This window comes from Ranitomeya imitator, chromosome 1 (assembly GCF_032444005.1).
Source record: "Ranitomeya imitator isolate aRanImi1 chromosome 1, aRanImi1.pri, whole genome shotgun sequence".
In the NCBI taxonomy this organism is placed as follows: domain Eukaryota; kingdom Metazoa; phylum Chordata; class Amphibia; order Anura; family Dendrobatidae; genus Ranitomeya; species Ranitomeya imitator.
In genome coordinates, this window is record NC_091282.1 from 352,703,328 (window position 1) to 352,728,117 (window position 24,790).

The 24,790-nt window shown below is 41.9% G+C and overlaps 1 protein-coding gene across 2 annotated transcripts in view; it reads right to left on the reverse strand.

Moving 5' to 3' along the window:
* The window catches only part of ARHGEF40 (Rho guanine nucleotide exchange factor 40), a 165,499-nt gene that overhangs the window by 123,845 nt on the left and 16,864 nt on the right, over positions 1-24,790 (reverse strand). The window contains exons 2-5 of one of the 2 annotated variants that reach the window (XM_069760341.1): positions 11,447-11,644; positions 9,587-11,315; positions 7,042-7,221; positions 1,155-1,269 (exon numbers count right to left, since the gene is read on the reverse strand). In XM_069760341.1, coding sequence (XP_069616442.1) covers positions 1,155-1,269; positions 7,042-7,221; positions 9,587-11,315; positions 11,447-11,644 — 2,222 coding nt within the window. The remainder of the gene's footprint in view (positions 1-1,154; positions 1,270-7,041; positions 7,222-9,586; positions 11,316-11,446; positions 11,645-24,790) is intronic. The other variant, XM_069760350.1, reaches the window with a different exon arrangement.

The following is a 24,790-nucleotide window of genomic DNA, read 5'->3' on the forward strand; positions in this document are numbered from 1 at the left end:
CAGTGTTTTTCTCATATGGAAAACTAAATCAATTGCAAAGGTTCTCCAATACACTACAATGTTAATGGCGGACAGCACACAAACTGCACACTGATGTTACCTGTGTGCTGCCCGTGATGTTCACGGACCCATGGACTGGTATAAGTGATTTGGATCCGTTACTTGGATCAAAAATGTACATGACCTTGGGTATGTTTTTTTTTGCAGGCCGTGTGTCCGCAAAAAATCATGAACATGTTAACAGCCCCATAGGTTAAATCAGTGTTCCCCAACTCCGGTCCTCAAGAGCCACCAACAGGTCATGTTTTGAGGATTTCCTTAGTATTGCACAGGTCATTGAATGCTTGCCTGTCCATGTGATGCAATTATCACCTGTGCAATACTAAGGAAATCCTGAAAACATGACCTGTTGGTGGCTCTTGAGGACCGGATTTGGGGAACACTGGGTTAAATGGATGCATGAATGAGACCTTATCTGGGTATGTTAGCCTAATTCATCATTTGCAATTCTTTGAAATGTGGCAAAAAAAATTTACAATTGAAATCCAGAATCCTACTGAACTACAAAATATGTTTTATTTTTGTTCAGTTGAAGTCAATCTTGCTACAATTTAAAGGAACATGCGACTTTTTGCTCTAAAGGGGGCTACAAAAAAAGGAAAAGACAAGAAAACAGAGGATCTTTCATTCTGGGCAAAAAATCATTAACCCCCATTTGCCAAATCTTGCATAAAACCTCGTAACAAATACCACAAGACAAAAAGTAAAATTCACTTGAAAAAAATCCCAAATGATAAATTATGGCCTTTGCTTTTTTGTTAGTCATCTGGAAAAATATGCTGAAAAATCACTATCTATAGTTATGCACATGAAAATCTCTTTAAGAATTGGAAAAAAATCACATCTGCCAAGCGCCCTGCTAGCAATCTTGATTTTTACTGGTTTCTTCTTGGTATTTCTCAATGGTTGAAAAAATGTAGGAGCCACTATATTCTTTTATAGAGTAATATAAAGAAATCTTACAAACCGATTGAAATTCTATAAGGTTTTGATTACTATATTGAACAAAAAAATTCCATTAAGCCCTTGCCCAAATACTACTGAATTAAAATTCTTGTTGGACGGTTATTTATCTGCCCCCACGTAATCTTTACCTGAGAAGAGAGAACAAATATAATATAGCTTCTTGAACCGTTTTCGGAGTGTATTCTGCCACTGCTTTAGATGGAGATACAATTAACAGTGCTCTCTTTTCTCTGTCTTGTGCTCCTACACAGAAACACAGAAATAGTTAATGAGAGAAAGTCGGCAAAGTTGTTCTGAGAGAACAGGGTCCTCATGTACAGAAAGTAGCGCAGACAACACTATAATAGCTCCCATAGCAATCAGCCCTTCTTCTAACCTGTCCACACAGACAAAATAAAACTTCTCATTAGATTTTACTGTAACGCTTATGCATAAGCAAATACAATACTGTGAAAAAAAGTATTTGTCCCTCTGACATTTCTTCTGCTACACAAATGTTTCAGATCATCTAACAAATTGTAATCTATATATATATAAAAATGAGTGTACAGTATGTATGTGTGTGTGTATCAGCCACGCCCACTCCTCATAGCCCCACCCAATCACTAAGCATCTTCCATTTCACCAGAGCTGTTTAAAAGAAGCTGAGCTGTGATTGGTTGCTATGAGCAACAGTTTTCCCACTCCGCAACACTTCAGCAGACACTGACCGGGTGGGAGAAATCTAGCATCCCCGGGAACATAAGCTCCCAGCCATTGTCTGCCCCCCAGACATGACAGAAATGAATCACCCCCTCCGCCATTACTGCCGCGCTCTATTGTTACCGGCGTAGAAAATCGCATCATCAGTGGCCGCACACAGAGCCACACTGCCAGGTTACATAACAGCACATCTCCAGGAACTCCCTGCTCAGCGATACCCAGCTCGGGACTATGGGATGGAGGATGTGTGATGGATATATGGGAACTAGATGGTGGCCCGATTCTAACGCATCGGGTATTCTAGAATATGCATGTCCACATAGTATATTGCCCAGCCCACGAAGTATATTGCCCAGCTACGTAGTATATTGCCCAGCCACTTAGCATATTGCCCAGCCATGTAGTATATTGCCCAGCCACGTAGTATATTGCCCAGCCACGTAGTGTAGTATATTGCCCAGCCACTTAGTATATTGCCCAGCCACGTAGTATATTGCCCAGCCACGTAGTATATTGCCCAGCCACGTAGTATATTGCCCAGCCACATAGTATATTTCACAGTCACGTAGTATATTGCCCAGCCACGTAGTGTATTGCCCAGCCATGTAGTATATTGCCCAGCTACGTAGTATATTGCCCAGCCACGTAGTATATTGCCCAGCCATGTAGTATATTGCCCAGCCACGTAGTATATTGCCCAGCCACATAGTGTAGTATATTGCCCAGCCACTTAGTATATTGCCCAGCCACGTAGTATATTGCCCAGCCACGTAGTATATTGCCCAGCCACGTAGTATATTGCCCAGCCACGTAGTATATTGCCCAGCCACGTAGTGTAGTATATTGCCCAGCCACGTAGTATATTGCCCAGCCACGTAGTATATTGCCCAGCCACGTAGTATATTTCACAGTCACGTAGTATATTGCCCAGCCACGTAGTGTATTGGCCAGCCACGTAGTATATTGCCCAGTCACATAGTATATTGCCCAGCCACGTAGTGTAGTATATTGCCCAGCCACGTAGTATATTGCCCAGCCACGTAGTATATTGCCCAGCCACATAGTATATTGCCCAGCCACGTAGTATATTGCAGTCACGTAGTATATAGCCCAGCCACGTAGTATATTGCCCAGCCAAGTAGTGTATTGCCCAGCCACGTAGTATATTGCCCAGTAACGTAGTATATTGCCCAGCCATGTAGTATATTGCCCAGCCACGTAGTATATTGCCCAGCCACGTAGTATATTGCACAGAGACGGAGTATACAGCACAGAGCCATGTAGTATAAAAAATAAACATATACTCACCCACCGTTGAAGTCCTGGCCCTGTGTGCGGTGCACGCGGCAGCTTCCGGTCCCAGTGTTGGTATGGGCGCAGGACCTGTGATGACGTTGCGGTCGCATGACTTACCCAGCCACGTAGTATATAGCACAGCCACGTAGTATATTGCACAGTCACGTAGTATATTGCCCAGCCACGTAGTATATTGCCCAGCCAAGTAGTGTATTGCCCAGCCACGTAGTATATTGCCCAGTCACGTAGTATACACTTAGTATACTGCTCAGTCACAAAGTATATTGCCTAGCCACGTAGTATATTGCCCAGTCACGTAGTATGTTACCCAGCCACGTAGTATATTGCACAGCCACGTAGTATATTGCCCAGCCACGTAGTATATTGCCCAGCCACATAGTATATTGCCCAGCCACGTAGTATATTGCACAGCCACATAGTATATTGCCCAACCATGTAGTATATTGCTCAGCCACTTAGTATATTGCCCAGCCACGTAGTATATTGCCCAGCCACGTAGTATATTGCCCAGCCACGTAGTATATTGCCCAGTCACGTAGTATACAGCACATAGCCACGTAGTATATTGCCCAGATATGTAGTATATTGCTCAGATATGCAGTATATTGCCCAGTCACATAGTATATTGGCCAGCCACGTAGTATATTGCACAGCCACATAGTATATTGCCCAGCCACTTAGTATATTGCCCAGCCACTTAGTATATTGCTCAGTCACATAGTATATTGCCCAGCCACGTAGTATATTGCCCAGTCACGTAGTATACAGCACACAGCCATGTAGTATATTGCCCAGTCACGTAGTATATTGCCCTGCCACGTAGTATATTGCACAGCCCACGTAGTATACAGCACAGAGCCACGTAGTATATTGCCCAGCCACGTAGTATATTGCCCAGCCACGTAGTATATTGCCCAGTCACATAGTATATTGCCCAGCCACGTAGTATATTGCCCAGCCACGTAGTATATTGCCAAGTCACGTAGTATATTGCCCAGTCACGTAGTATATTGCCCAGTCACGTAGTATATTGCCCAGTCACGTAGTATATTGCCCAGTCACAGAGTATATTGCCCAGCCACGTAGTATATTGCACAGCGACGGAGTATACAGCACAGAGCCATGTAGTATAAAAAATAAACATATACTCACCCTCCGTTGAAGTCCTGGCCCTGTGCACGCGGCAGCTTCCGGTCCCAGGGTTGGTATGGGCGCAGGACCTGTGATGACGTAGCGGTCACATGACTGTGATGTCATGGCAGGTCCTTGTCGCATACCATCCTTGCCACCGGAACCTGCCGCTTGCATGGAGCGGTCACCGGAGCGTCGCGAGGAGCGGGAAAGGCGCCGGAATGTGAGTATATAATTTTTTATTTTTTTTATCATTATATCTTTTTACTATTGAGGCTGCATAGGCAGCATCAATAGTAAAAAAGTTGGTCACACAGGGTTAATAGCAGCGTTAATGGAGTGCGTTACACCGCGGCATAACACGGACCATTAGCGCTGCCATTAACCCTGTGTGAGCGCTGACTGGAGAGGAGTACTGAGCGGGCACTGACTGCGGGGAGGAAGGACTGCGCCTGTCGCTGATTGGTCGTGGCAATGGTCGTGGGCGTTTTGCCACGACCAATCAGCGACTTAGATTCCATGACAGCCAAAGGCCGCGACCAATGAATATCCGTGACAGACAGACAGACAGACGGAAGTGACCCTTAGACAATTATATAGTAGATGGGGCTATGGTAAGGAAGATGCGTATGATGGGTATATGGGCACATGACTATGGGATGGAGGATGTGTATGATGGGTATATGGGCATGGGACTATGGGATGGAGGATGTGCGATGGGTATATGGGCACTGGACTATGGGATGGAGGATGTGTATGATGGGTATATGGGCATGGGACTATGGGATGGAGGATTTGTGATGGGTATATGGGCACTGGATTATGGGATGGAGGATATGTATGATGGGTATATGGGCACGGGACTATGGGATGGAGGAAGGGTATATGGGCACAGGACTATGGGATGGAGGATGTGTATGATGGGTATATGGGCACAGGACTATGGGATGGAGGATGTGCGATGGGTATATGGGCACTGGACTATGGGATGGAGGATGTGTATGATGGGTATATGGGCATGGGACTATGGGATGGAGGATGTGTGATGGGTATATGGGCACTGGATTATGGGATGGAGGATGTGTATGATGGGTATATGGGCACGTGACTATGGGAAGGAGGATATGTGTGATGGGTATATGGGCACGAGACTATGGGTTGGAGGACATGTATGATGTGTATATGGGCATGGGACTATGGAATGGAGGATATGAATGATGGGTATATGATGCATACCAGGATGGGGAGTGGGCCAATCATACTAGGATAAGGATGGGGCCATGCATACCAGGATGGGGATGGGGGCAATTATACCAGGATTCTAAAGAGAAATAAATATTCATTGTCCTCCACGCCCATGGGCATGGAATGCAGTTAATATTCATATGTCTTTAGCAGCTGGCACAGAAGCTAGCCGCAGCAGCAAGCAACTGCCTCTGTGACCCGTTGCTCTACTGATGCCACTCCCCCACCTCCCCACCACAGACAGAGGTGGTAAATCCAGACTATAAGAGACCACCCCCATTTGCCTCCGCATTTTTGGAGTAAAAAAGTGCGTCTATAGTCCGAAAAATACGGTACTAAAGGACTAGTTGTCAAGAAAGGAGCTGATCTAGCGCCAAAACGCGTTGGGTTATAAATAAAAAAAACATTTCTCTAAAGTTCCTTCTTCACCACAGCCCAAGTCCTACTCTGTTGAGTTAACATCTGGAAGATTGGTCTCTCCAGCCACAGGGCAACAGCAGCGGATGTCATCCACATTTAATAAATGGATTTCACACTGCGTGGACAACCTCTTTTCCTGTTTTTAAATGAATAGTCCTTTTAACCCCTTAGCGACCACCAATATGCATTAAAACGGCGGCAGCTGAGGGTACTTATTCCCTCATCGCCATTTTGCTGTAGCGCCCCCCAGATTCAGAAAATCTTCAGGGTCTCAGCTACCGTGGGTGAATAACAGCGATCACAAAAAAAAGTGTGCCCGCTATGAACATCATTTTTCTCTCTTCTGACATGATATATATGTCAGAGGAGAGAGAAATGATGCCCCCCGAGAATCTCCGGTACCTCCGGGCCTTGCTGATACGTCCTCTGGCCTGGCGTCCTCTTCTTTGAATAGCAAAATGCGGGCACATGCTCAGTGCGCCTGCTGAGGTCTGCCAGCAACAAAAGAACATTTTTTTCTATTGGTTCCTTTTAATCACTATCACATTGGTTAAAAAAAAATAGCAAATCGAATCCCCCTTTATCACCCCCTTAGTTAGACAAAAATTCTAAAATAACAAATTTTTTTATTTTTTCCATTTTTTTGCAGTTGGGGTTAGGGTTGGTGTTAGAGTTGGTGCTAGGGTTAGGGGCGTGTTAGTGTTAGAATTGGTTTGGGGTTTTTTTTCAAAAGAAAAATAAAATGACGATATGATGTCTAGTGTTGAGCGCAATTCCCACAATTGCGCTGTTCCAGCATTGTCAGCATCGGGTCTCTAAGGACTCACATGAAATTGTTATGCCAGGTGAGCCTTTCAACTACATCTAATGGGCGGCTCATATGAATTTTGGACCAGTGGAAATAGTGAGACCACAGCAGCTTAATAGCGGCCGATGATTGCTATATCAGGTGAGCCCTGCAGCCAATGTGTCGCAAAGCCTGGGAGACCTGGCGCAGAGATTGCTGGAATGGTGCCAGTGCAGGAGGTGAGCATATGTTATTTTAATTTTACATATGGGAATACTTCATTTAAAAAAAGGGTTGCACAGGTCGTCGCCAACCCATTATGTTTCCTGTAATCATACTGAATATTTGCTTTTTTGTTCTTTTCCTTTTTTCAATGTTTGTAAGTTGTAATAAAATAGAGAGTTGAAACCTACCAGGCACGTAGAAGACTCCAGATTCCAGTATGTCCCAATCAACAGCTCGATGGAGGTGGCTGAAATCTAAAATAGGAGAAGATGGCGGCAAAGGCTTCTGAGTAGCAGATACATTCGGTTCTGGTTCTGACAAAGCAGCTGGTTCTTCAGCTTCAGTGACACTTGATGAAACTTTTTCTGCTAACATAAGAAATATGCCAAGAATAATGTGAAATATCAAGTACAAGATTTGAATGTCCTGTTAGTCTTAAGGTACCGTCACATTTAGCGACGCTGCAGCGATCTAGACAACGATGCCGATCGCTGCAGCGTCGCTGTGTGGTCGCTGGAGAGCTGTCACACAGACAGCTCTCCAGCGACCAACGATGCTGAAGTCCCCGGGTAACCAGGGTAAACATCGGGTTACTAAGCGCAGGGCCTCGCTTAGTAACTCGATGTTTACCCTGGTTACCAGTGTAAATGTAAAAAAAAACAAACACTACATACTTACATTCCGGTGTCTGTCGCGTCCCCCGGCGTTCTGCTTCCCTGCACTGTGTAAGCGCCAGACGTAAAGCAGAGCGGTGACGTCACCGCTGTGCTTTACGGCCAGCCGGCGCTCACAGTCAGTGCAGGGAAGCAGAACGCCGGGGGACGCGACAGACACCGGAATGTAAGTATGTAGTGTTTGGTTTTTTTTACATTTACACTGGTAACCAGGGTAAACATCAGGTTACTAAGCACGGCCCTGCGCTTAGTAACCCGATGTTTACCCTGGTTACCAGTGAAGACATCGCTGAATCGGCGTCACACACGCCGATTCAGCAATGTCTGCGGGAGATCCAGCGACGAAATAAAGTTCTGGCCTTTCTGCTCCAACCAACGATGTCACAGCAGGATTCAGATCGCTGCTGCGTGTCAAACACAACGATATCGCTATCCAGGACGCTGCAACATCACGGATCGCTAGCGATATCGTTGTTAAGTTGTTCAGCGTGAAGGTACCTTTACTGTATGTATATAACACTTAATAAACACAACGACAACTGCTGATTATAAAATTAGATCTGTCGCTGATGTAATTCACAATAACTAAATTACTGAATGTCTTGTTTAATTAGCAAGTTATATAGGCCTTGCTCCTATTTTATACTTTTCCTATTTGTTTTGACTGGTGAGATGGAAACTGCCTAAGGAAAAACTGTCTGCCATGTAAGACAGGACCATATGTGGTAAACTGTAATTTTGTCTGTCAAGTACTATTTTTTTTTTTTGCTGAGTTTAATATAAGCATTTAATGTACACCTATAAACCACTCAGGCCCATGTTTCCCAGATACATATATATTTTATATGTAATGAAAATCAGGTTAAGCTCCTTCGATGAGCTTTTGGTGAATATTTGATGTTGAATATCTTTTTAGCGCAGCATCTTACTGTCCCAACAAAGTGGATGCCTTTACAGAAATCTCATGGAGAGAACTGCAGGTGAATGAACAGTAGCAGTGTTAATTGGTAAAAGTTACCAATAACATCCCCCAACTCGCCCTGTACACACTAGATTAAAGACATCTGAACTGTCGACAAGATAGGTTTGTACAGGGGCGTCATGACTCTTCCCTTGCAGATGATTTTGGGGAGATGATTGTTTGTAGTCAAATGCCTGATCCTTTTGTACTGCAGGACAATTCGGTGCTCTCTGTAGAGAATACATGATCTATACTGTTGGCCTGTAGGTGAATCTTTTGCAATTTTTAAACCTTTATAACCTTTCTTTTTCAAAATTATAATTCTCAAAAGGTTTCTTTCAACATGCCTAGAGGAGAGAACTGTTTTTTTAATCATGCAGGTCTGGGAATGAAAAAAAAAAAATCTTAAAAGCACTTACGGTACTTTTTTCTGAATGAAATGTTATGGATATAGCTGAATCAAATTTAAGAACTTAAGAACTTATTTAGTAAAATAAATAATCTAGAATCTCCCCTTGACCTAAATCAAAGTTTTTTTATGGCAGAGTTTTAAGTTTTGATCATCAATTAAACAAGTTTAGAAAATCCAAGACATTTTATCTTTTCGCTTTCTTTAACCTTAAACTTTAAGGGTGTAAATACACCTGCTGATTACCATCATTAAGAGTTCCTAGGAAGTCCTAGGAATGCTTGTTCATTAGATGAAATAATTTTTAAGCATGCTTAAAAATTATCTTTCTTGATAGCAAGTTATCCTGTGCAAACAGGACCTGTGCTTCCGAGAAAAATACTGCTCTATGCACACAGATTGTTCATTCAATCAACAGAAGTATGAACGGCTTTTGTCTAAACAGGTTATTGTCTAAACAGGCTATTAAACGACCACAGATCAGCAAACCCGTACGGTAACTGATCTGTGGTCATTTAATGGTTGCCATCGGCCAGTGTAAACAAGCCCTAGGTTACTTATCTGAGACAATTTCACTGTACTTTTTGCACTGGTTATATAACTAAGCTGTTATAAAAAAAACTGCATGTTTACCATGAAATAACATACATGTCTTCAATTTATGGCATATACAATCCAATATACTATACCTAACTCAGTAGGCAGTCTACGATCAAATGGCTCCTGACCAGTTTTGTTGTCGTCTATTTCATCTTTGGAGGTGATAAGAGGTTTATTATTTTCTTCTTCTTTGCTACTAGTTTTGGTCTGCTCAACCCTGTGAACACCTTTCCTTGCATCTGCTCTTGTAGCCCCTTTACCCTTCTTGTTTCTTTTTTTTCTTCGCCCTCTTCCTGTCTTATGAGATAATTCAGTGATCGGATCCCAAGCACGATGCTTTTCTTTTCCTTGGTGCACTTTTGCCTCAATACATGGCACCTGAATGTCCTCCACATTACCTTCACTAATTGAAATTCTTTCTTGACCGTCTGCCCATGTTCTTCCTGTTCCAGTCACTAGAGAGTCTTTCGAAAAATACGTTTCGTTAAGGGTATCTATTGCTGTTTTACTTTCCTTAAGTGTTTGCTTTGAATTGTCCAGTTGGCTGTCATTTTGACATTCATCGATAGGAGTTAGGTTATCACATTTTTCTTTAAATGGTTCTGAACTATCTTCAGTGAACAAGTCCTGGCTATCTTTATTAATGTCACAAGTGGAGAGCACATTCTCTGTTTCTTTAGTGATATCAGTATTTAAAGAGCATCCTTTTACTGAATTTGATAAATTGTCCACTTCTTTGGAGCTTCCTTTGTGTACAGTAGTCCCCGCTTCCCATGATATTTCCTTCTGTTCCACTTCACAATCTTTGCAATCTTTTGCCTGAATTTCAGGAGAATCCCATAACTGTCTCTCTTCTGAAAATATATCTTTCTCATGTCTTTGAAGAAGATCCAAACCTTTTCTCCATTCAGCCAATACATCACTTTCAGCAGAATATTTTGATGTATCAACATCCCAGTAACTGTTAACCTCTGGCGAGGGTTGAGTTTGCTCTCCAGCATCTTCTGTGCAAGATCTATCTTCCCATATGTTTTCTGACCTCCCCTTTAAAGTGCTCAATGAACCTACCTTTCCAGGCTTCCTTTGGTGAAGCCATGCTTGCGGAACTTTCTTTTTACCTTTTCTGCTTGGAGCAGTCTTTGCTCTTGATAGCCATGTATCCCTGGGACTCTCATCATTACACACTGACCCTGTATGGGGGGGACTTAGTTCTACATATTCCCCTTCTACAGATTCTGCGGCAGAGCCAGAGAAAGAATCCAGCAAAGGTGGTGAAAAAGCACCAACTCTCCAGCTTTGAATTTCTTCTTGATTATGTGACAACGGCAAATGAGTATTGACTTTGGGATCAATAACCTCTCCAATTGTGATTCCTCCATCACCAGGACTTCGGAACTCCAGAGGTGGCATTAGAGGACCTGTGGGGCACCTCCTCCCAACAATAAAGCCATCCTTATGGATAAATCGAGGATAGATTACTTCTGACCATGGTAGTCGAAGAACCTTTTCCTCTACAGCTGCTAAACAGTTCTCAAGGCGAACTGAGCTACGGTCTTTATTAATGCTATTAAGCCACTCAGCTGAAAAAATGAATGAATGGGAGGATTCAGGAACCACAATCTCCTGTACTCCGCTGCCATCCTGAGAAAGGCACTTCAGCACAAGCCTGGGAGAACATTCCAAATATGGCACCACTTGCAAGTAAAAATCTCCAGGCTTTAGAAAGTGCCATGGAAGAGATGACAATTGAATGAGGATCTTTTCACCAAGGCAAAGTGGCCATCCTTCATGGAAAAAGAGAAATCCACTGTACTGAGACTAGAAAACAAAGGATAATAGATATGTTTAGTTACATAAAGTTTGGCAGAATGTGAAACAGAGCAAGATATAATAAAACCTAAGTAACATAGTCTATCAGAATGGTGCAGTATTGTAAAGTATATACTTACACATGCCTGATGCTGCACATTCTGCAGTATTCTCTTAGCTGGGATCAGAAATTCCAAAGTATATCTTAGAGGGTCCTCACGATATGTCCTTTCTAGCACAGCAAACACTTGGGTCAGGAGTGTAGGTGCAGTCACCTCAAAAGGGGGGTAAAGGGATGACAGTGTACTTTGTAGGCAATCCTCCACAGACTGAGGGGTCTGAAAAACAGACATGTTGTACTTCATATCATCCTGTATTCATTGTATCACAAGCCTTAACTGCTAAAGAAACAGAGACTGAAGCACTATCATTTCCAGTTTTATGTTCTGTCATAGGAACAGGAAACAAAAAATGACAGAATGCGGAGTCCATTACATGACTGGCAGCAGTGGCACACTACAGGCATATAATGGGGTCTGCCATGGTGTCCAGCACAAAGAATGAAAAAGTAGTGCTGCATGCTATGCTTGCGTGAGAAGATCACTGGAATTGGCTACAGGGCCTGTGAAACAAATGTGAACTAGACTTGATTAATAATATATTGTTTATTGATTGTTTGTTAAGTCATTCATCATTTTCCTATAGAGATAACAATGTTTTGGCCATTTTTGGATATTTTTTTCTTCAACTTAAAGTACGGTATATTGGAAACTTTTTCTCTTCAGATGAATATTGTACACAATCATGATGTTCTGCCAATAATTTCAGAATTTCAACTGTTTCTACCTTGCTTACTGGCAAAATGGCTCTGTTCCTAGTGGGGAATTTCTGAACGTATGTGTTGGAAATACCAGTGATATTTACTGGAAGTCTGTGGTAACAATGCTGCTGCTGTTTCAGAACAAAGACTTTCTTTACTCAAAGCAGACAAATTAAACCATACGTCAATTCTGACTGTGTTAATTGAACTTATACCAAGATTTTACACTCTTTTCATGGAGCCTTATTTTGTTTAACCCCTTAATGACCGCCAATACGTCTTTTAACTGACCTGAGATATAAGAGAATAGTATCCCCATACAGGTGACAATCCAGCATCTGTCAGTTGTACACTATAGCTGACAACTTGCTGTACCAGCCACGATCAGTATTTGCACCATCTAAATCTGTTTAACCCCTTAGATGCTGCTGTCAATAGTGACTACATCATTATAAATGGTTAACAGAGCGTGGGGGCTTCTTCTTTGTCCCAATTGGTACCCTCAGATCATGATTTTGTTGTCCTGATGTTTGCCATGGCAATTCATGGCCAAATAGTGGCCTTAGAGTCTGATTGCTGTAGTAATCTGTTTAGAAGTTAGAGACATTTAGGTGGTAAAAATACACATTTTCATTTCTGTCATACCACTTTGCATTAATTCCTGTAAAGCACCTGAAGGGTTAATAAACTACCTGACAGCAGTTTTTGATATGTCAGGGGGTGCTGTTTTTAAAATGGTATCATGTTTGTGGGTTTCCCAATATATGGGACCCCTAAAGTCACTTCAAACATGGATAAGTCCCTAAAAAAATAAATTTTGTAATTTCTTTGAAAAAATGAAAAATTGCTGCTACATTTTTAAACCTCCTAAACTGCTAACAAAGTAAAATAATATTTTACAAATGGTCCTGATGTAAAGCCGACATGTGGGAAATGTTATTTATTAATGGTTTGCTGTGGTATGACCATCTGAATTAAAGGGATAATCATTCAAATTTAGAAAATTGCTAATTTTTTAACATTTTTCTAAAATTTTTGATATTTTTTATAAATAAACACAAAAAATGTTGAACAAAATTTACCATTATCATAAAGTATAATGTGTCAGGAAAAAACAATCTCAAAATCACTGGGATTTGTTGAAGCGTTGCAGAGTTATTACCACATAAAGTGACACTGGTCAGATTTCAAAAATTTGGCTCGGTCACTAAGGGGTTAATGTATTTCACTGGGCCTCATTTTCCACATCTTAAAGCATATTTTTATCTGTTAATTCACTTTCTGTGCATTACATGCAGGAAAGAAAAATCATATGTTTGAATACTGACTATTATTTCACTATTTCTTATTAGAAAAGTCGCCATGTGTGAATATTGTACAAACTGAATAAACTACTACCGGTACTCTACATGGCATATTGCTGCTTTTAATGGGAATCTGTCAGCAGAATTTTACACCCACCTATTTATATGTACAATACTTTTATATGGCCAGTCCATTCCTCCATTACTGAGAAATCAGTGTTTGAATTGAGCCTCTGGATCTGAAGACTCTGTCACTCCAGCTCTATCCCCTCACAGCACCGCTTCCTCCTGCTTGACTGATGGCTCCTTGGCATGAAGTCACACAAGCATTGAAGCTGTCAAACTGGAAAAGGCGGCCCTGGGCAGAGAATAGAACTAGAGTGACAGAGGCTTCGGATCTACACCCTCATTCGCATATCAATTCAAATGCTAATTTCTCAGTAATGGACTGGTCATGAAAATGTATGGATAACTAGGAAAGGGCTACATGCACATATAAATAGTTTGGAGGAAGGGGGGTGCAATCCTGCTGACAGATTCCCTTTAAGGAACACTGTTGGGGCACGTCAACTTAAGATGCATCTACAGATGCTTCTCACAAAATTAGAATATCATCAAAAAGTTAGTTTACTTCAGTTTTTCAATACAAAAAGTGAATCTCATATATTATATAGAGTCATTACAAACAGAGTGATCTATTTCAAGTGTTTATTTCTGTTAATGTTGATGATTATGGCTTACAGCCAATGAAAACTCAAAAATCATTATCTCAGTAAATTAGAATAATTACGGTAACAAAAAACCCTGCAAAGGCTTTCTAAGCATTTAAAAAGGTCCCTTAGTCTTTTTCAGTAGGCTCCACAATCATGGGGAAGACTGCTGACGTGACAGATGTCTAGAAGTCAGTCAATGACACACTCCACAAGGAGTGTAAGCCACAAAAGGTCATTGCTAAAGAAGCTGGCTGTTCACAGAGTGCTGTATCCAAGCATATTAATGGAAAGTTGAGTGGAAGGAAAAAGTGCGGTAGAAAAAAGTGTACAAGCAACCGGGATAACCGCAGCCTTGAAAGGATTGTTAAGAAAAGGCCATTCAAAAATTTGGGGGAGATTCACAAGGAGTGGACTGCTGCTGGAGTCATTAGCCACCACACACAGATGTATCCAGGACATGGGCTACAAGCAGGGCCTGTTTTAGGCAAAGTGGGGCCCTAGGCAAAAGTTTAAAATGGGGCCCCAAATACTAACATATTGCACATCACACAGAAGCATTTCTGTTGTATTTATGTGCACTGAGTTGAGGCCGCTAAACGAGTGTGATCGACAATACTGAAGTCGTTCGACGCTTATTTCCCGTTTCCCGTTAGATTAATCTGTCTCCATACAGTATCATGTTATCAGCAGAACAACAACAGTTTACACCGGCAATGTGCTGCTGAGAACAATGATTTTTGTTCCCGCATAAACAATCCAATCAATCGATGAATATGCAGCATTTTGCTTGTAAAGTATAATACTCCCCATAGTCCTCCACATAGTATAATGTGCACCACAGTTCTCCATATCGTAAAATGCACACCCCATAGTCCTCCATATAATATAATGTGCCCCATAGTCTTCCATATAGTATTATACACTACCCATAGTCCTCCATATATTAAAATACACTCCTCAGTCCTCCATATAGTATAATACACTCCTCATAGTGCTCCATATAGTATTATACACTCCTCATAGTCCTCCATATAGTATAATACATTCCTCATAGTCCTTCGTATATTAAAATGCACTCAGTCCTCCATATAGTATAATACACTCCCCAGTACTCCACATAGTATAATACACTCCTCAGTTCTCCATATAGTATAATACACTCCTCATATTGCTCCATATAGTATAATGCACCGCCAGTCATCCATGTAGTACAATTCACTTCCCATAGTATAATGCCCCACATAGTTCTTCATATAGTGTAATGTATTCCCCATAGTCCTCGATACAGTATAATGCAGCCCACATATAGGATAATGCTGCCACCCCAGAGTATAATGCAGCCACCCCACAGAATATAATGTAGCCCCTGAGTATAATGCAGCCCCACCATACAATATAATGTAACCCTCCATAGAATATAGTGTAAACCCCTCATATAGTATAATGCAGCCCCTAATAGAATATAATGCAGTCCCCTATAGAATAGAATATAGCCCCTCCATAGAATACAATGTAGCCCTCCTCATATAGTATAATGCAGCCCCCATAGAATACAATGTAGCACTCCTCATAAAGTATAATGCAGCCCCCATAAAATACAATGTAGCCCCCTCATAGAGTATGATGTAATCACCCCTTATAGAATTTAATACATAGAATAAATTTAATACATAGAATATAATGTAGCCCCATCAAAGAGTATGATGCAATCCTCCCTCATAGAATCTAATACAGCCCCCCATAGAATATAATGTAACCCCCCATAGAATACAGGCCACCTCCCCATAGAATATAATGTAGCCCCATCAAAGAGTATTATGCAATCCTCCGCGATAGAATCTAATACAGCCCCCATAGAATATGATACAGCCCTCCCCATAGAACTTAATGTAACCCCCCATAGAATATAATACAGCCTTCCCCCATAGAATATAATACAGCCCACCTCCCCATAGAATATAATACAGCCCACCTCCCCATAGAATATAATGTAACCCCCTAGAATATAATACAGCCCTCCCTCATAGAATATAATGTAGCCCCCACAGCATATTATACAGCTCTCCCTGATAGAATATAATACAGCCCTCCCCCTCCCCGAGAATGGCCCCACAGTCCAGTAATCACTCATTGATATATTTAAAAAAATACACAATCCTTACCTCGCCTCGTGCCCTGCGTTGCGCCTAGTTCTCCAGGCTCCGCTCCGGTCTCAGCGGCTGCAGTCTGCCCGGCACACAGCAGGAACGCAATGATATGACGTCATTGCGCACCCGCAGTGTCAGAGGCAGGGGGAAATGATAGAAGGAGTGTCTATGACACCATTATAGTTCAATGCGGCGGGGGTGGTGGCAGAGGGCAGTCGGCGCTGCCGGGGGGAGGCGGTACTGGCGGCAGGCGACTGGCTGGGGGCCTCTGGGGAAGCGGGGGCCCTAGGCAGATGCCTGGTCTGCCTGCCGCTAACTCCGGCCCTGGCTACAAGAGTCACATTCCTTGTGTCAAGCCACTCATGACCAATAGACAATGCCAGAAGCGTCTTACCTGGGCCAAGGAGAAAAAGAACTGGACTGTTGCACAGTGGTCCAAGGTGTTGTTTTCAGATGAAAGTAAATCTAGCATTTCACTTGGAAATCAAGGTCCCAGAGTCTGGAGGAAGAGTGGAGAGGCACACAATCCAAGCTGCTTGAGGTCCATTGAGAAGTTTCCACAATCAGTAATGGTTTGGGGAGCCATGTCATCTGCTGGCATAGGTCCACTGAGTTTTATCAAAAGCAAAGTCAGCGCAGATGTCTACCAGGAAATTTTAGAGCACTTTATGCTTCCCTCTGCCAACAAGCTTTTTGGAGATGGAAATTTAATTCTCCGGCAGGACTTGGCATCTGTCCACACTGCCAAAAGTACCAATACCTGGTTTAAAAACAAGAGTATCACTGTGCTGGATTGGCCAGCAAACTCACCTGACCTTAACCCCATAGAGAATCTATGGGGTATTGTGAAGAGGAAGATGAGAGGCACCAGACCCAATAATGCAGACGAGCTGAAGGCTGCTATCAAAGCAACCTGGGTTTCCATAACACCTCAGCAGTGCCACAGGCTGATCACCTCCATGCCACGCCGCACTGATGTAGTAATTGATGCAAAAGGCGCCCGACCAAGTATTGAGTGCATTTACTGGACATAAATTTTCATAGGCCAACATTTCGGATTTTAAAATAATTTTTCAAGCTGGTGTTATAAAGTATTCTAATTTACTGAGATAATGACTTTTGGGTTTTCATTGGCTGTAAGCCATAATCATCACCATTAACATAAATAAACTCTTGAAACAGATCACTTTGTTTGTAATGACTCTCTATATATATGAGTTTCACTTTTGCCTTGAAGAACTGAAATAAATTAACATTTTGATGATATTCTAATTTTGTGAGAAGCACCTGTATATTAGTGATGAGCGAGCGTGCTTGGATAAGGTGTTTTCCGAACATGCTTGAGTGCTAATAAAGCATCTTTAGAGTGCTCTAATACTATGTTTGCATAAAAAGTGCAACGTGTGAACATAGCCTAAGGCCGGCGTCACACTTAGCGTACGGAAATACGGTCCGTTTTTTACGCCCGTAATATGCAGAAAAGCTGTTGAACATTGATCCGTATTCAATGCGAGGATGTGATTTTTTTCTCCAAAAATGATCCGTGTGTCATCCGTATTTTCTCGCCGTCTTACAAAATGGACATAGAATGGTTCCATGGGCTCAATATATGCAGTATATATATATATATATATATATATATATATATATATATATATATATATATATATATATATATATGTCAGTGAGACCCCTATAAATATATTTCATACAGTGCTAGATAGCAGAAAAGCCCGTAATTCAATTGCCGGCTTTTGCTATCTCCTTCCCAAACCCGACAGGATATGAGACATGGTTTACATACAGTAAATGGTTTTCATATCCCTTATTTTTTTACATATTCCTCACTAATAATGTTAGAAGTGTATGTGTGCAAAATTTTGTGGCTGTTAAAATAAAGGGTTAAATCACGGAAAAAATTTGCGTGGGCTCCCGCCAAATTTTCTCCGCCAGAGTGGGAAAGCCAGTGACTGAGGGCAGATATTAATAGCCTAGAGAGGGACCGTGGATATAGCCACCCCCCCCCCCCCCCCCCCGGCTAAAAACATCTGCCCCCAGCCACCCCAGAAAAGGCACATCTAATTAATAATGGAGAGGTGTCTTATTGACACCTCTCCATTATTAACCAGGCTTAATGTCACCTTACAATAGCAAGGTGACATTAACCCTTTATTACCCCATATCCCACCGCTACAGGGGAGTGGGAATAAAGTGGCTAAGTGCTAGAATAGGTGCATCTTTTACTATGCAGCATGAATAGTAAAATATCTAATGTTAAAAATAATTTAAAAAAATAAAAAATAGTTACATACTCACCCTCGGTTGGCCCCCGGATCGAAGCGACCGGTTACCGATGCTCCTTGCGACGCCCCGGTGACCGCTCCATGCATTGCGGTCTGCGAGATGATGACGTGCGGTCTCGAGAGACCGCTACATCATCATCTCACGAGACCGCAATGCACTCTTCAGACCGGAGCATGCGACGAGCATCGCTAACCGGCCGCTTCGATCCGGAAGGTGAGTATGTAACTATTTTTTATTTTAATTATTTTTTTTAACAGTGATATGGTGCATACTACGTGATTGGCCAATATACTACGTGACTGGGCTGTATACTACATGGCTCTGTGCTGTATACTACGTGGCTCTGTGCTGTATACTACATGACTGGACAATATACAGTACTATGTGGCTGGGCAATATACTACATGGCTGGGCAATATACTATGTGGCTGGGCAATATACTACGTGGCTGGGCAATATACTAAGTGGCTGGGCAATATACTATGTGGCTGGGCAGTATACTATGTGACTGGGCAATATACTATGTGACTGGGCAATATACTATGTGGCTGGCCAATATACTACGTGGCTGGGCAATATACTATGTGGCTGGGCAGTATACTATGTGACTGGGCAATATACTATGTGACTGGGCAATATACTATGTGGCTGAGCAATATACTATGTGGCTGGGCAATATACTACGTGGCTGGGCAATATACTACGTGGCTGGGCAATATACTACATGGCTGGGCAATATACTACGTGGTTAGGCAATATACTACGTGGACATGCACACTCTAGAATACCCGATGCGTTAGAATCGGGCCACCATCTAGTATTTAATAACCAGCTAAGGCTAAACATGGATATTGGCATCCCCCCAGACTAATAACATCAGCCGCCCCGGAAATGGCGCATCCATTAAACGCGCCAATTCTTGCGCATAACCTTGGCACGCCACACTTGCCCTGGTGCGTTAGCAAGTGGAGTAATAGCTTTGAGGTTGATGTCAGCAGTTTTATGTTGCTGACATCAAGCCCAGGGGCTATCAGTCACCCACATCACTAACTAGCCACGTAGTGAAAATAAAGACACACGCACACAAAAATATTTTAATTATAAAAAAGAATAATAATAATTGAACAAACTACACCCCAACAAATCACCTCTTTTTCGCATTTATTAATGTAAAAATAAAAAATAAAAGTAATATTCATCTATTCGCCGATAATCCATAATGCTGATGTCCCACGAAGAACCCCAACTCTGCTACATCTGGTTGAATTGCTGGGCGGTGACATCAGTAATGACCAGCGGGAACCTTAATGATGTCACAGCCGGTCACATGCAGCCGTGAGCTGGTTGCCGGGATGAGCGGTAACATTACTGATGTCATTGTTTAGCAAGTCGGGGATCGTCATGGGGCATCTGTTGTGAATTCTGTGACAGAGTTCACTCCTGTGGTCATAAGTGGTACTTCGGCTGATTCTCTCTGGGAGCTTCCGTTTGTGGAGGAAAGTGTACTGCAGCTTCTGAGTTTCCTCCCTCAGGTGATCTGGTGAGGTCGTTAGCTGCTTCTCTACTTAACTCCACCTGATGCATTGATCCATGCTTCCTGTCAATGTTCCAGTGTTGGACTTGTGTTTCTCTGGATCATTCCTGTGGCCTGCTGCTCTGCATAGCTAAGTGCTTCTTTGCTATTTGTTGCTATTTTTTCTGTCCAGCTTGTCTATTTGTTTTGCTGGAAGCTCTGGGACGCAAAGGATGTACCTCCGTGCCGTTAGTTCGGTACGGAGGGTCTTTTTGCCCCCTTTGCGTGGTTTTCTTTAGGGTTTTGTGTAGACCGCAAAGTTATCTTTCCTATCCTCGTTCTGTCTAGAATATCGGGCCTCACTTTGCTGAATCTATTTCATCCCTACGTTTGTCTTTTCATCTTACTCACAGTCATTATATGTGGGGGGCTGCCTTTTCCTTTGGGGTATTTCTCTGAGGCAAGGTAGGCTTATTTTTCTATCTTCAGGCTAGTTAGTTTCTCAGGCTGTGCCGAGTTGCATAGGGAGCGTTAGGCGCAATCCACAGCTGCCTCTAGTTGTGTTTGGAGAGGATCAGGAATTGCGGTCTACAGAGTTTCCACGTCTCAGAGCTCGTTCTATTATTTTGGGTTATTGTCAGATCACTGTATGTGCTCTGATCGCTATGTACATTGTGTTACTGAATTGCCTATCATAACAGGCATCATCATTTAGTATTATCGGTGGACAGGTGAGTATAACTTTGATGTTTTTATTTTTACGTTAATAAATGGGAAAAAGCAGGCATTTGTCAGGGAGTGTTTTGTTAAATTAAAGGACTTTTTCCTGTGTGTGTCTTTATTAATTTTCACTATGGGGTTAGTAATGGGGGCATCTGATAGAAGCCTCTACATTACTAACCCCTGGGCTTGATGTCTTTTTTTAAATTTATTTATATAGTTTAAAAAAACGGCATGGCAGCTCCTCTATTTTTGATACCCAGCCAAGATAAAGCTGACAGCTGAGGGCTGCAGTTGTCAGCTTTACCTGTGCTTGTTATCAAGAATATGGGAGACCCCACATCTTTTTTCTTTTATTTTATACAGTGCGCTGGCCAATTACAGCCATGCTAATACTTGACATGGCTGTGATGAGCCCAGAAGTGATCACACAAGAAAAGCCTGTTGATTGGCTGCACTGCAGCCTTTCAACATTATTTGTTTGAGCTGTCGAACCCAAACAGTAACATGTATTTCCAGGTTCGACAAGTCCTACTGTCAAGTATAAACTTTCAGAGATGCCAAAATGGATTACAATAAATTAGGGTGGGTCTTGGTCTCTGCTCCTGCTCTACGAGTTACTGTGATAATTTGAAAAATGAACAGTATCTGGGCATAATTTGGGCATACTCTCTCTAGTACGGTAGTTCTTCCTTTTAGCCAAAAAGCATTTCAACAACTGAGAGTGTTGTAGAGCAGTAAAAGATTCCCTGTAGTTTTCCTGCTTATCCATCAGTAGAAACAAGCTATTTTATGGAAGCTTGAAGTCTGGTGTTCATTGACACACTAAATAAACTAAATAAATTGTAGTCCGCTTACGAATAATCAGGGCAATAACTGGTAATATTAAAATAGCCTGCAGCCCTGCAAGTGCGGTTATTGTGTGGTATAACTAGAGTCCGATGGGCCGATGCAAAACTTGGGCTTCGGCCCCCCCATTGTAGCGTTCTAAATCCTATACCGGCATACAAGTTGTACCTCCCTCTCCCATTATGTAGTAATGTCCCCCATCCTGGGACCATCTTAGTATATATGTCCCCCATCCTTTGACCATCCTAGTATATATATGTCCCCCATCCTGGTAAATATGACCCCCATCCTGGTATATGTTTTCCTCCTGGTATATATGACCACCATCCTGGTATATATGGTCCCCGTCTTATACACCAGGATGGGTCCAAGTTCCCCATCTTGGGAATATATTTGTTCCCAATCCTAGACACATGCTGGTATACTGTATATTCCCTTTCTGGTATTTGTGTCCCTTATCCTGGGCACATCCTGGTATATGTCCTCGATTCTGCTGCTGTACTTTACGTGATATTATAATCACGATTACTATGGACATTAACTGTTTAGATTTGGACACCTTGTTATATTTATTAGCCTTCACAATACATTCTAAATGTCATGCAACAAATATATATGCAGGGTGGAAAAGATCAAGAAATCCCATATATAGTAAAAAACTAAACAGGCATGAGAGAACGTGGACAGAAGCACATACCAAAACATACACAAAACTATGTGTACAGAACACACGATTCCCCACCACCCTCCATGTCTCTGACGAAGGACCGCAGAGGCGGACGGACAAACCCTGTGAGCCCCTGTTGGTGTTACTTCCCAGATATATGTAACTACGTGATAATACTTCTGTGACATTGTGTTAGGTCTATTACCCTGTGGCCTATTGATCTTATATCACCTCCCCTTTGTGATCATTATATATATATATACATATTGATGCCTAGGTCCACAGCTAATACCTGACACCAAAACTTACATGGAGTTATATGGATTTACTCTGCAATAAGTGCTTCACCATTTGTTTTGTAATTATGTAGATGTTAGATCCGGGTTTGGTGTGTTCTGTGCACTTAGTTTTGTGTATGTTCTGGTATGTGCTACTGTCCACGTTCTCTCATGCCTGTTTGAATATTTAATAAAGATGTTATACATTTTTACTACATATGAGACTTCATGATCGTTTTTTTGTTCTCTTTTCCCCCCTGCTAATGTATTTGGTCCCAATTTAGTCCTATACAGATACACATATTAGCAGTCCCTATGACATATTAGTATATAGCATAATTTTATATATTAACAAATATGATAATCTTTTTCAAGGACTATTGTTATTAACAAATATATTTGGTATATTATTATTATTTTCCTTTTGTTACTTATCTTTTTTTTGCATATTTCACAATTTTTTTCCTTCTTTTTTTTCTTTTTCACTTTCACTCAAGATATTGAGTGTCTTCATATTTTTTACTGAGCACATTATGTGATTATCAATATAATTATTGTTGTCACCGTTAGTTCCAGTGTTGTCATATTTTATATTTTTTATACTGTATTATTCTATCCTATGCAATTTACATTATTTCATTTCACTATTAAATGTCACTACATTCAATTGTAGTATATCTTGATGCAAGGCAGCTTTTTAATCTCACCTTTTCCCTTCCCCTTAGTTCCATTTATCAGACATGTTTTTTTAGTGTTCCACATATACCGGTAAGTACTATCATGACTATACACTCATTATCTTACTTTTATACATTAATTTATATTTATTTTGATTTTTCATTTTATTATTCTCTACTACACTTACCTCTTTTTGATACACAATCGCTGCCACACTGCTTATTTTACATACCGTATATTTATTCACATCATATTATCTTTACGTCATTGCATTTTACCATATGCATCCCTTTACTTTTTATCCACACATGATTGTGGTTTTGTTTTGCATCAATCCGGCATTGAATCTATATCTGTAGGACCTTTACACATGACCATAGGACCTTCCACCATGTGACCATTCGCATCATCTTCCCCCATGGTTGTTGGCCGGGCAGTACGCTTCCCTGTACTGTGTTCCTGGGTGCCTCTCCCCCTGACTCTTGCATCTCCCCCCTCGCCGTGTCTCTTGACCGTGGCGTCATGGGTCATGTGGAGCGTGTGGGTGGTGAATCCGGGTAACCTCCTGTACAATGTGGTAGAATGTGGTAGAGCGGATCACTCGGCTTGACACAGAGGTAGAAACGGAACGCTGTCTCATTAAAAACTTACTTAACCCCCAAACCATGTGACTCCTCCCCCATGTGACTGATCACAAGTCACCTTAACAATGACTTTGTCACAATGGCCAAGAGTCAAGACACGCCGACGCCCACTACCATTGGCTACTTCGCTCTTCTTAAACTCCTTTCTCTTCTGATGGTGTCACCCCCTGACAAAAGGAGATGTCAAAACGCACGTTGGGGAGAATGCTTCTTTGCCACACTCACTACTCATCCACTGCCATAAAGGTACAGTCTACTATATGGTCCTACTATATTATTTGTAGAGCCTGCTGGCAACCTCCAATATACCTTACATTTACCACTCTATAGTGACCTCTCTGTGTCTCAGGACCTATATGCACATGCACCTTAAAGGGAATCTGTCACCCCATTTTTGGCCTATAAGCTAAGGCCACCGCCATCAGATGCCGGGAAAAGTCAGAGAGGCCAGACGCCTGCGCACTGCAGTACTTTGCTCTTCCCTCAACAGGGCAGATAAAGTACGCCTGCGCAGGAACTGCGACAGGAAGCAGAGAACGTCATCATATGAAGATGGGAGGCGCCGGACCCGGTCCGCGAAGCCCATCCGACCATACCGCACCTGGGTGAGTATAATCTAACTTGTTTTTCTTATCTTTCAGGATACATTGGGGGCTTATCTACAACATTATAGAATGCTGTAGATAAGCCCCAGATGGCGGTGGCCTTAGCTTATAGGCAAAACATGGGGGTGACAGATTCCCTTTAATCAGCCATTCATGCTGCTTATAGATATGTCCTGTTTTCCACATTACCTGCATATATTGATATAATTCCATGGTCAATATACTTGGATCTGTGGATGTTA